The sequence below is a fragment of the Nuphar pumila genome, chromosome 4 (genome assembly GCF_984573655.1).
Source record: "Nuphar pumila chromosome 4, dmNupPumi1.hap1.1, whole genome shotgun sequence".
Taxonomy (NCBI): domain Eukaryota; kingdom Viridiplantae; phylum Streptophyta; class Magnoliopsida; order Nymphaeales; family Nymphaeaceae; genus Nuphar; species Nuphar pumila.
In genome coordinates, this window is record NC_143252.1 from 146,468,503 (window position 1) to 146,482,421 (window position 13,919).

The following is a 13,919-nucleotide window of genomic DNA, read 5'->3' on the forward strand; positions in this document are numbered from 1 at the left end:
GGGACGCCCATGTCAGCAAGGAGACTTCTGAGCCATACGATTTTCATAGTTGTCATTGCCATGGCCCGATATTCAGCTTCAGTGGATGACAGTGAAACCTTCTGTTGCTTCTTGCATCTCCACGAAATAAGGGATTCACCTAGAAAAATACAAAGACCCGTTATTGAGATACGATCATTGGGATTTCCTTTCCAGTCAGCATCAGTAAAAGCAGTTAAGTCAAGAGATGAGGAAGAGGATAAGAAGAGTCCCTTGGATATAGTATTTTTGATATATCGCACAATCCTCATTACGGCTGCCATATGAACCGAAGTAGGTGCATGCTGAAACTGGCTTGCTGCATGAACCGCATGAGCTATGTCTGGACGTGTGATGGATAGATAGGTGAGAGATCCGATTAATTGACGGTAGGGGGTTGGATCCTCAAGAAGAACACCATCTCCAAGTCTCAGTTTTGCATTAATAACTTCAGGAGTCTCAACTTTCTTTTCATCAGATATTCCTGATTTGGTACAAATTTCTGCAGCTAATTTCATTTGAGATAGGATGTATCCTCGCGGGGAATAAGTCACTTCAATCCCTAAAAAATATCTCAAATAACCAAGGTCAGACATATCAAAAGTTTCTTTTAACATAGATTTTACATCATTTACTCTCTTTTTGTCATTCCCAGTAATGATCATATCATCAACATACAGTAGAAGCATAATAATGGAGTCACCTGTCCTTTTAACAAAAAGAGCAGTGTCAGTATAGCAAGAAGAAAATCCTAAATTGATTAATACTTTACTAAACCTATCATACCAAGCTTTAGGAGCTTGCTTAAGTCCATATAAAGCCTTTTTTAATTTCAAAATTTTTCCATTTAAGTTCATACATGGAGGCGGTTTCATATAAACTTCTTTATTTAAATTGTCATTCAAAAAGGCATTTTTGACATCAAGTTGAAAGATTGCCCATTTTTTAACTTAGGCTATAGCAATAAGAGCTCGAACACTAGTCATTCGAGCAACTGGGACAAAAGTTTCATCACAATCTACCCCATACTCTTGGGCATATCCCTTGGCAACAAACCTAGCCTTATATCTTTCCAATGAACCATCACTCCTAGTTTTTACTTTAAAAACCCATCTACATTCAATGGGTTTCTTGCCATTAGGAGTGTTGAGATTAAGAAGTTTTAGTTTTAAGTTTATTTGATATTGTTGAGAATAGGTGGTTTTTAGTTAAGTCTTTTTATATTAGAGGCTATTTGAAATTATGTTTTCATAATGGGCTTAGATGTAATTATCCATTTTAGCCTCTCTCTATTTAACATAGAGAGAAGCCCTAATAAAGTGTGAACGTGTTTTCTTCTCTGTGCAACCGTCTCTCCCTCTCACTCTCTCTTCTATCTTTCCCTCTATCTCTCTCTCTACCTAGGGTTTGGTGCTTCTTTCAACATGGTATCAGAGCCATCGATCGTGGGAGCGTGATTTATCGTGATCAAACTATCGTGGGAGCGTGATCGAAAAGCATCTGTTAATAAGGTCAGCTGGTTAGGTTATTGTGTAAGATCTGATGACAGATCTGGAGATCTGTCATCAGATCTAAGGAAGCAAGATGTGTGTCTCCCTGCAGTTCTGGTAGCTCTTCTTTTCTTTTTTTTTGAGATTCCCTGTTGCCCAGAAAATCCCTGCCCTGTTGCCGAGATTTCCTACCCTGATTTTCTGCTATGATGCCGTGATCCCCTGCCTTGATTCCTTGCTGAGTTTATATTTGTCATGATGCCTTGATTTCCTGCACTGTATAGTTGTCGAGTCCTTTGAAGTTCTATGTTTCTGCGGGCTCAAGTTATCACTGGCTGTAAATCTGGAAAGTGTGTGTTGTGTCTCAGATTTTATTTGGTTGGCTGGAAATCAAGTGTCGTGATTTGGGTGGCTGAATATTAGCAGCCCAGGTTCCCTGCTGTGTCGTGATCTGGTTGGCTGGAAAGTGTGTGCTGTGAAAGCAGCATGTTATTTTTTTTTATGTTTGGTGAGCAGGTGTCGTGATTTGGTTGGTTGGAAATCACGTGTCGTGATTTGGTTGGCTGAATATTAACAGCCCAGGTTCCCTGTTGTGTCGTGATCTGGTTTGCTGGAAAGTGGGTGTTGTGAAAGCAGCATGGTAATGTGTTTTAAGCAGCAGGCGTGATTCCCTGCAGTGTGGAAAAATATTTTGTTTGTGAGAATTTTTTTGTAGAGGGATTCTGTGTTAAGTACTGCTTCTGATAGCCATCCGAGGTTGTTGTGGTAAATTTCATTGGTGAAGTCAAATCTTGATATAGTCGGGTTCGTAGATGATTGTGGGTGTGCACGTGAGGTTGCTCCTTCATTTTGTGAATCTAGCCAATTAGTTTATATTATGGCTCAAGTGGTTAAATCAAATGTAGATTCCTCCAATGAGTATGTAACTCTTAGCAGGGCTGAATATGACGAGCTCCTTGCTTTACGATCATCTACTTTGAAGTCTTCTGTTGCGGAGGTTGTGTGCTCGGCAGGTGATGGCCTATCTGGTCAAGGTGATAGGTGGATCATTGATTCTGCAGCCTCTGTTCATTTGTGCGGAAATTCGAGTAATATTTTGAGTTTAAAACCTGTGACCGGTCAAAAAGGGGTATGTCTTGCTGATGGTAGTTCTTCCCCAATTGTAGGGCAGAGAAGCATGTCTATTACCCCCACTCTTCAATTGTCGCATGTTCTTCATGCTCCTTCGTTTCCACAAAATTTACTATCCGTCAGTCGAATGACAAAAGATTTGAATTGTAGAGTAATTTTTTATCCTATGGGGTGCACCTTTCAGGACTTGCTGACAGGGAGAAAGATTGGTGGCGGCTATGAGGAAGGTGGTCTGTATTATCTACACCAACCAGAAGTTTCGGCCTATTCTGTTGGTACATCATCCTCAAGTCCTCTATTGTGGCATCATCGTTTGGGTCACCTTCCAGTGACCAAACTTCGTCGTGTCATTCCTCATATACCTCCATCAGTTTCTTTTCAGTGTGAAACATGTCAATTGGGAAAACATTGTCGAAGCTTTTTCCCCTCTAGTCAGAGTCCGTCAAGTCAAGGATTGTTTGATCTTCTTCATGTCGATGTGTGGGGTCCAAGTAGGATTCCTAATAGGTCTCAGTGTCGTTATTACCTAGTTATTGTTGATGACTTCTCAAGGTTATCGTGGGTGTTCCTGTTAAAAGATCGGTCTCAAGGTCCTGTCATTCTTAAATCTTTAATTGCCGAGATAAAAACTCAATTTGATGTATGTGTTAAAATTGTTCGCACTGATAATGCTCTTGAGTTCAAATCCAAAGACTTACTTCAATTCTATTCTGGTAATGGGATTCAACCTCAATTTACATGTCCCCATACCTCCCAGCAAAATGGGGTGGCTGAGAGGAAACATAGACAAATCCTTAATGTTGCTCGGTGCCTTATGATTCAATCCAATATGCCTGCTTCATACTGGGGCGATGCGGTTCTGGCAGCCGGTTTTCTGATAAATCGCATGTCGTCAAGCTCTCTAGAAGACCAGATCCCTATTCAAATTCTCCATCCAGAGGCTCCTCTCTTCCCTATCCCCCCTAAAGTTTTTGGATGTGTGTGTTTTGTGCATAAGCTGGGTCCGGATCGAGATAAACTTGTTGCGCAGTCTATTAAATGTGTTTTCCTTGGGTATCCTAAGAACCAAAAAGGATATCGTTGCTACGACCCTATATCTCATAAAGAGTATGTTAGTGCGGACGTTACCTTCTAACTTCTTATTATTGATTCCCCCTTCTTATCAAGCCAATACATACTACCTTCATTTCATCCAGGTCAAAAAAACAGGCCTGCCGCCAGCAAACTCTTCAAATCTCACACATACTCCAATTTCTCTTGAAGAAACTTTGTCCATTGAGATTGGATGGCTCTTAGAAGACCACCAAATGATATTGCATGCCTTGAAACCACACAGTTAGGGTCTCACGGCCATATTTTTCTCAGAAAATTGAGTTCAGGCCCGATGACATAAAAGCATTTAGAAAATTCAGAACTCTCATTTGTACTCCAAAACACTTGAGAAATCTAAAAACAAGTTCTACCATATGAAAAAGAACCTAAAATCAAACTTTTCTTTTTTAGCTTACCCTATGACAGCTTCACACACAAATCCTATCTCCAAATCCTCAACTCTAGTTTGATACCATCTTGGCATGTATTTTTATGTAAGAAATAAGAGAGATGAAGACAAATGAAGAAGAGAAGAAAGAGTGAAGCAGAAGAAATAAGAAGAAAATACAAAATGAAAAGAGAATTAAGGTTACCTTATTGTGCCCTTTTTCATTCCTTATATATTACATGGTTATGACTTATGACAATTCAGGACAAAAATTTGCCCTATGCAACTCAATAATAACATGTATATACAAGATCATGGTAAAAAGACAAAATACCCTTGAACTGAAATGATAATGCTGGTCGTACATGTCTTTCTATCCGTTTAATAATAAACTCATCCCACAAACTTAACAGCAATAAGTTTAATCCTTAACTAATTAAGTTCCATCTACTGCTAGTAAAGCTTACAAACTTTATAAGCACCCAAGAGACACACATCTCACACGATCGCTATATCCAATTCTCCTGAAAAGGAAGCTAGTGATTAGCTCCCATTGGCCAGCCAAAACATAAGACTTCGTAAGTCACAGCCTTAACCATTATGATAACGGGTAATATGCACAATGTTACTTTTCAACAAGCAAACACTTATAAGACGTGGTACAGGGAATACTTTTGTTGACGCTAAGGAATTCTATCCCCAATATGATCATGCAGTCATGGAGACCTATTCTTTTTCATGATGGTGGATCATGATTGACAGCAAGCACTGCTGCTGCTGCTGCTGCTGCTGCTGCATAAAGGTCTAAGATGGCCTGGGTTTTGAGAACGAGAAGCTTGAGCAGCTACGCTTATCACAGGGTAACGTCAGGCTTATGCTGGCAAAGCCAGCTGTGGCAGTGCCTCAAGAAGGCGTTTTGAATCTGGTCCTTCATCTCTAGCCTTTCTTTCTTAGGTGCTGCTCCAGGGCTTTCTTACATAAGATGGATCATATACTGTTACTAGAGCAAATCCGGATGTCGCTGGTGGTGCTTTCGGACTGTGGCTCCCACCTGAGCGAGATAGAGGTGTCTCGGGCAGCCAACCGAATCTAAGCCAACTATCCTCATGGAAGCAATAACTAACTTACCTTCTTAAGGACTGGGGTCTTGCCTTGTTTCTTGGCACCCTCATGATGGCTTCCTCCCTCCTGCATGCGATATTTTCCTTAGGGAGCTTCGTCTACACAAGTGTATAACACACACACACACAAAACCTTGCACATCAGCTCAATTAGGTGCAGCCCATCCAGAAAAAAGTGAGCCACAACATGAAGGTCAAAATCTCAAACTTGGCATACGCCTAAGGGCAAAAGAAAAGCACAAAAGTAAGTGACCCGGTTCTCGGTGAGGGTTCCTCCGTCATCAAAAAAAAAAAAGAAGAAGCACAGAAGGACCTCACGCACGGCTACACCAGCGCGGTCTTAAGATCGCACCAAGAATCACACCCAAACGGTAAACAAGGACGCGGGACGGCGATCGACAAGAATTTTTTTGGGCTGAAGCATGCATGGTGCGCTACCTAAGTTCACAAGAAAGATGACAGGGTAATCTGCGAGCATACGATGAGATTTCCGCCTTTTCACCTCATCACCTCATTCTTTCATTAAGTTTTCTCCTTTTACTCCAGATCTTGTGACCGCCAACATCAAACGTGATCAGTGGTCGGAATCCAATCACAGAAAGAAAAATGAGCATTACCAAATGCATTAAAAATGATAAACAAAGGGGGGTGCGAAGGATCTCACGGTTGGTGTAGGGGTACCAGCTTTCACGTAAACAGGGTTCACGGATAGCACCTCCGACTTTGCGGCCAAACCTGCTTTCACCATGTCGAACTGGCTCTCCCTGAAGCGAGCAATAACCTCCATGCTCCTCATCAAATTCTCCATCGCGCTACCGTCGTACAATTTGGAGCCATGACCGGGCTTGCCCGACGAGCGAATGACCAGCGACCAAGACAGCCGGTCCGCAAAGAACACCCTAAATTCGTCGGTGGGTGACGCCTGGCCCTCGTCCAAAATAAACCCGACGTTTAAATCCTTGAATTCCCGAGAGCCAGCGAATCTCTTGGCGCCATCGTACCCGCCTATTTCTTCGTCAGGGACGAACGAGACGTGGATGGTCCTGAGAGGGGTGAAGGAGGAGGAGTTCTTCAGGTTCCTCAGGGCTTCAAGGTACTGCATTCCTATGCATTTGTCATCTTGGGAGCCCCTGGCGAAGACGTTTCCATCTGGGTCCATGGCAGCAGAGAAGGGAGGGTACACCCACTTGTCGGGATCGGCGGGGACTGAATCCATGTGGGAATTGAGGAGGATCGACGGCAAAGACGGGTCCTGTCCAGGCCATGAGAAAACGAGGACGGGTTTCTTCTCTACAAACTCGAGGACCAGAGTTTCGAGGCCAATGTCTTTTGCTTGTGAGGTTAGGAATGAAGCTGCCCCTTTATAATCTGGGTTGGGGTGGCAAGTCCTTATTCTGAGGTACTGCTGAAATCTGGAGGTGGGTGTCGAGGGTTCTTCCCCTGCCCCTTGCAGCGATCTTACGGAGAGAAGCAGGCAGACAAACCAAACTAGAATAGTGCCCGGCATCCTAGGACCTTGGGCGCTCCCGCCGACTGGCTTCGCACTCTACGGCTTATGAAGCGAACCAGGGAGACGTGCACTTGGAAAGCAACAGTCAAGGCGCAGCCGCATGGGTCAGTGTTCGGACAGGTCAGCGAGGCAGTGACACCATCAGGGCAGTGTAACTGCCGGGCCACTTCAAACGTCCAGATGCACTCGATGGGCGCGTTTCAGGGGGACTAGTTGAGCTTAGCGGTAACATTGGTTGGAAAATCGGGTGGCTTTCTAACTGGCACTAGTTGTATTTATTTTGGCCGGTTTACATTTCCTGTAGCTCTTGTATCAACTTTTAAATAATTGAAATTGAATTGTGTTGAGAGATTTCTGTCTTGTGCCTTATGGCATTGGGTCTCTTTTTGGAGAGTAGAAGGCGTTTGGTGAGCCAAACCCTTGGGCCATTTCATTCAGCATAAGGCTGATTGAATTGGATTCGAGCTTGGGCGATTGCCTTGATCAGCTCATCGCACAACCGGCAAAGTGGAGTGTATTGACTAAAGTGTGTTAATCCGGCACAACTTCAACGTGCAATCCATTATGATGGTGTCACGGGCCTATTTCCTTCGATGGGCTAGTGCGGCGTGACGGTCCTTCCTCACCGCCGCAAGCCTACTCGTCAGCTCGTTTGCCGATTGCGGAAGCTTGTAATCAGAGTGCAAGAAAGCAAAAGAGAATAGAGGGAGAGAAATTGCAATCACAAGAAGCAATCACAACGAGGGTGAACAAAAGAAAGTTCAACGCATTTACTTCATTCACAATTTTGCCCACAGGCCATTACAGTTCAAGTATACGGGCTGCCCCTTCGGGGTATTGATTCACCTGAACCGGGCAGCTTAAATCAGACTCAACAAAAGCAGAACAGACTCTAAGTGCAACTGTACACTGTAAGTCGCAAGGGAACATGCTTCTCCCTTCAAATCATGCGCTGTCCTCGGCGCCATCTGTTTCGTGGTAAACCCTGACTTCAGTCGGGTAGCGGTTGTTCATTCGAAATGCAGGCTCCCACGTTGGTTCTGTTGTTTCCTCCCACTGCACCAAGTACTTCTTCGCTTGCCTCAAGTAGTTGACCTTGTGGCGAAGGATCTGATTGAGGTTCTTCTCGGCCCGTTGTGCTGTCGGGGCCCTCTGCATGATAGGAGCGCGTTGTGGCATACTGCGTTCCGGGTCTCCATCATCTGGATGGAACTGCTTGAGGTTGCACACGTGGAACACCGGGTGCACCTTGAAGTCTAGGGGCAACTTCAGCTTGTATGCCATCTTGCCCACCTTCTTTGTGATGGTGAAGGGTCCCTCATACTTTCTGAGTAGTCCGCGGTGCCGCCCGTAGAAGATGCCTGTGCGACCAGGATATAACTTCACCAACACTTAGTCCCCAACTTGGAACCCAGCGGGCCGACGGTGTTTGTCCGCTCACTTCTTCATTCTCTTTGCCGCTTTGTGTAAGAATGCATTTGCCAACTCATTTTGCTCGTGTCAGTCGCGAACAAACTGATAAGCGAATGATGGTCTTCCATTTTCTTATGCGGTAAGAGTGTGCGGGGTCAGTGGCTGCTGCCCCGTGACTATCTCAAACGGATTGTAGCCTGAAGACTCGCTCTTCTGCAGATTATAACAAAATTGTGCCACATCAAAAAGCTTCACCAAATTTTTTCGATTGGCACTAACAAAGTGCCTAAGGTACTGCTCCAGTATCCCGTTGATGCGCTCTGTCTGCCCATCTGTCTGTGGATGAAAGTTTGTTGAAAATAGCAACTCAGAGCCAAGTAGCCGAAATACTTCACGTCAGAACTTGCTCGTGAAGCGAGCATCGCGATCACTCACAATGCTCTTTGGTATGCCCCAGTGCTTCACCACATGCTTTACGAACAACTCTCTAGTCTTCTCTATAAGGCACTCCTTGGAAGCTGGGATGAAGGTGACATACTTTGAGAAATGATCCACCACAACCAAAATAGAACTGAGGTCATCTAGTTTTGACAGACTAACAATAAAGTCCATAGAGATGCTTTCCCAAGGACGTTCTGGAATTGGTAGAGGCTGAAGGAGACCGGCAGCTTTCTGGTTTGTCCCCTTATCTTGCTGGCAGATGAGGCATGTTCGCACATACCCCTCAACATCGTCCCTCATTTGCGGCCAATAGTAGCCGCGCTCAAGGAGTGCTAAGGTCTGCTCCTGACTAGGATGGTCAGCCCATAGTGTATCATGGCACTCCTTAAGCAATTCTCGACGGAGGCTTCCCCACCGCAGTACGAAGATGCGTCCCCCTTTTGTTACGAGGAGGCCATCCTGTAGCCAGAACCGCCGAGTCTTCCCTGCTTTCGCCAGAGAAACAAGGTGTTGTGCGATCGGATCCTACTGCGTACCTTCACGGATGCGGCTCAGCAGTGTGTCCTCTAAGTGCACTTCAGAAGGCTCCACGCGCACAACTGTCAGTTCAGCCCTACGGCTCAAGGCATCCGCCACAACATTGGTCTTTCCAACCTTGTACTCTAAGGCAAAGTCGAACTCAGCCAAAAACATCTGTCATTGAGCTTGTTTAGGCGTTAACTTCTTCTGCGTCTGAAAATAGCTCGTGGTCACATTGTCCGTTTTGACGACGAACTCAGCACCCAAAAGGTAGTGTCACCAGGTCCTGAGGCAATACACAATGGCAATCATCTCACGTTCATGCACTGTGTAACACTTCTCTATATCTTTCAACTTGTGACTCTCATATGTGATCGGATGACCATCTTGCATAATAACTTCGCCAATGGCAAAGTCTGAGGCATCCATGTGGACTTCAAAGGGTCTCGAATGATCAAGCAGTCGCAGCACTGGTTCCCTCACTAAGGCTTTCTTCAAGCCATCGAAGGCATCTTGACACGCTCCTGTCCAGAGCCATACCCAAATCTTCTTTAACAAATATGTGAGGGGCGTAGCAATAAGGGAATAACCTTCGATGAAACGCCGATAATAGTTTGTCAAACCGAGGAAAGACCGCAAATCTGGCACTTTGCTTTGCGGAACCCATTTTTGGATGGCCCTTATCTTCTGCCCATCCATACGCAGCACACCATGCCCCATAACGTGGCCAAGGAAGTTGATCTCCTCCTGTCCGAAGAGACACTTCTCTCGTTTGACACAGATGTCATTCTCCTTCAGCACCTAAAACACTGTTCGCAAGTGCCTGATATGTTCCTCCATGTTGCTGTTGTAAACCACGATGTCATTCAGGTAGACTACCACGAACTTGTCTAAGTAAGGGTAGAAGATCTGGTTCATTAAAGTCGTGAACGTGGCTAAAGCATTTATCAGCCCGAATGACATTACTAACAATTCATAAGCACCATAGCGGGTGACGCAAGTTATTTTCGGCTCATCACCCTCAGTAATCCTCACCTGCCAGTAACCCGATCGCAGATCTAGCTTGAAAAAGATACGAGCACTGCCTAGCTGATCGAACAAGTCTGCTATCAATGGCAATGGGTACTTGTTCTTCATCGTGACCTTGTTCAAAGCACGATAATCTACACATAATCGTTTGGAGTCATCATGTTTCATCTGAAAGAGGGCTGGGGCACCAAATGGGGCTTTTGATGGATGAACAATGTCTGCGTCCAACATCTCATCTATCTGCCTGCACAGCTCCTTCAGCTCAGCTGGCCCTATACGATATTGAACCATAGCGGAAGGTTTCGCTCCCGAAGTCAACTCAATCTTGTGGTCAACCTCACGTCTTGGCGGAAGACGCTTTGGCAATTCTGGAGGAATCGCCCCCCGAAACCCCTCCAATAGTGGGGCTAGGGTCAATGGCACTGTTGTTTCTACCTTCCCTCCTTTTGCACGCACTGCAACTAAGAATGTTTGCTTCTCATGCTTGACACCCTTCTTTAGTTGCATTGCTGATAACACTGAAGACTTGCCTTTCTACGTAAGGCATTGCACTGTGTGGGACAATTCTGAACCCATGATCGTCAACGTGTTAAACTCTGGTAGCATTATAACATTCTGGCTTCGCAGAAACTCCATACCCAAAATCACCTTGAAATCGTCCAGGGACACCACAGAGAAGTTGACTTTGCCGACCCAACTCCCCACTTGAGTAATCACATCTCTTACTTCACCAAGGATGGGCTTGGCCTCAGAGTTTACTGTTTTGATAATCCACTGCTTTGGCCTAGTTTTTAAGCCAAACCGCTCTGCCTCTTTCAGCGAGACAAAGTTGTGTGTGGCCCCGGAGTCTATCATTGCTGAAGTAGACTTTCCATTCATAATGACTTCTACGTACATAAGTTCCATACTGACCTGCATGTTCTTAGTTGCGCAACTTCTAGCTGCGTTAATCGATCGGATGGTCCCCATCCTTGGTTGCATGGTCTCAGTGTCACTACATTTAGTATCGCTGCATTCTTCTCGTGCAGCATTGCCTTGCCCATCGTCCTTTACAAGGCGCTTTGGGCACTGCCTGGCGATATGTCTATCGTTGCAGAACCAACATGTCACAACCGCACCCTTGTTGATGTTGTTATGCTTTGTGAAGTTTTGTTTCTTTTCGGATTGATGGCGTGTCGACACTTCACCTTTATCATTGCGCTGCTCATCCTTCTTGCCGCCGTAGTCAGGCTTCTTACCAACTTTGGTTGATGGGGCGAAAGGCTTGCGCTGAGTGTCAACTAAGCGCTCAACCGCCACATATGCATCTTCCAAAATACGGGGGTTGCTCCTTTCCACTTCAAACTATGCCCATGGCTGAAGTCCCACAATAAACCAGTTGAGCATGTCGTCTTCTGACATGTTAGGTATCTCCAGCATAAGCTTCTGGAACGTTCTGACATAGTCTTGCAACGAACCAGTATGTTTGAGCTCACGAACCATCCTGTAAGCCTGTCTCTGCGCATTTCTTGGCATGAAGTAATTGCGCAACAACATTTTGAAGTCATCAAAGGAATCTATCACACATTGACCCCTCTCCATGTCATTGCGCTTCCGCCTCCACCAAGCGATAGGATCTCCATCAAGTAAGGCCGCTGCAGCCTTAATCATCAGATCTTCGAGGGTCACATTCTGGATATCCAAGTAGTATTCTACTTGGAACAAGAAGTTCTCAATGGCCTTGCTGTCGCGAGAACCATTGAATTTTGCTGGTCTTGGTACATCAATCCTTGATGGTCTCTCACCATTTCCGCCATTTAGGGTCACCGTCCGCTACAACGTACGGTTCTTCAACTGAAGCTCTCCTACTTCAGTCTGCAAGTCAGCCACTGTAGTTGTCAACGAAGTGACCTGCCCCATTAATAAGGTTACCTGCTCTTGCAGGCTCGCCACCACATCATTCAGTCCATTGAATGATTCACATGCGCGTGAAATAGCTTCCTCATGCGAAGTCACTCCTTCCACCAGCTTGTTAACAGTTGCAACCAACTCTTCTTGGCCTTGAGGTGAACCCAACTCCTCAACTTCAGCAACTGTCTTGCCTTTGGTGTTGCACAAGTTTTGATAAGGCGCCACGATGTCTTGCTCACAAATCGCAGCCAGACGGCGTGTCTGTCGACACTGACTCCGGAGTCTCTTCCCCAGCACGAGAACGGGCTCTGATACTACTTGTCACAGACCTATTTACTTCAATGGGCCAGCACAGCGCGACCGTCCTTTCTCACCGCCGCAAGCCTACTCGTCAGCTCGTTTGTCGGTCGCGGAAGCTTGTAATGAGAGTGCAAGAGAGAATAGAGGGAGAGAAATTGCAATCACAAAGAGCAATCACAACGAGGGTGAACAAAAGAAAGCTCAACGCATTTACTTCATTCACAATTTTGCCCGCAGGCCATTACAGTTCAAGTATACGGGTTGCCCCTTCGGGGTATTGATTCATCTGAACCGGGCAGCTTACATCAGACTCAACAAAAGCAAAACAGACTTTAAGCGCAACTGTAAACTGTAAGTCGCAAGGGAACAGATGGAGTGTATCGGCTAAGTGTGTTGAATCCGACGCAACTTCAACGTGCAATCTATTGTGGTTTCCTTCCAGCATCAACGAATATGTGAAGACGTCAAGTTTGCAGTGTTCATTCCTTAGAAACGGTGTGTACTTGATCCCTTTTACATATTTGAATTCACATCAGTGGGTGCATACATTCACTACGTGCATTTTCTGTGTTTGTGTCACATGCTTGCTTGGACTGTGTTCTTCAATGCTCGCACTGCATCGATCCTGCACCGATGATCGGTTGCGAGATCTTTCACATTACCGTCAAGCCAAGGGAGGTTTTCCACTTAAGCGATAACCGAACTTGCTACTTAGCATAGGGAGGTTTTCAGCTTGCCTTCTCAAGTGCACGCATTTTCGTTTGTGGAAGAACAAACCCTTGCAGTCTAGTTCACCACAGGCTCCAAGACCAAGCCGATCTTCTACAGCAAGAACCTACCAGACCTGCACTCTCGATCCAGTTTAGAGTTGATCTCGACTGGGCACATCATTTGTTCTAGCTGCAGACGTTGTGTTTGACACAACAACACTCTTTCCACACTCTGCAAGTGTGCAAGACCGTGCGCCTTCCGCGCAGTCGCTGACGTCGTGCGCAGAGCTTACAACTTCAGACTCAGCAACGATCGTTGTGTGTCCTCTGCTTCAACGCACTGCCGCACACAACGTGCGTCATCGTGCGCCTCTATCGCACCTCATCCCGTGCTCCTCAACGTAGTACCGTGTCGTGCACCACATCGGCGTATCTTGTGTCGCACACCACGATGCATTAGCCAGTGCCGCGTACCACAACACCGCACATCCAATGCCTGTGCGGATCCAACTCGAAACCCTTAAAAGGTGTTGGGTAGTTGGATTGGTCCATTACCCGCTATATATATATTGTGTGATTTGGATTTGGATTTAAAATCCAATCCAAATCCAATACCATATTCACAAATCTAAATCCAAGATTTATGGATTTGAATTGAGATTGGATTGGGTCCATTTTGGATTCAATCGATTTTCAATGTGTTTTAAAACATTATAGTAATAGGTTTTATCGAGTTGGGTCTGAATGGATCCAATCCTTATGTTATATCAAAATAAGACCCACTTTGGATTTTATTTGGATCTTGGATCCAAATAGATATTCATCTATATAAAATGTATATATTTGTTTAATTGTTCTCAAGTTGGT

At 45.2% G+C, this 13,919-nt stretch overlaps 1 protein-coding gene across 1 annotated transcript in view; it reads right to left on the reverse strand.

Annotated features, from left to right (window-relative positions):
- Positions 1-6,766, reverse strand: part of LOC149841552 (uncharacterized) — a 72,437-nt gene extending 65,671 nt beyond the window's left edge. The window contains exon 1 of the mRNA XM_090003908.1: positions 5,905-6,766. Within this exon, the coding sequence (XP_089860034.1) occupies positions 5,905-6,747 (843 nt within the window). The 5' untranslated portion in view covers positions 6,748-6,766. The remainder of the gene's footprint in view (positions 1-5,904) is intronic.
- Between the last annotated feature and the right edge of the window lie 7,153 nt (positions 6,767-13,919).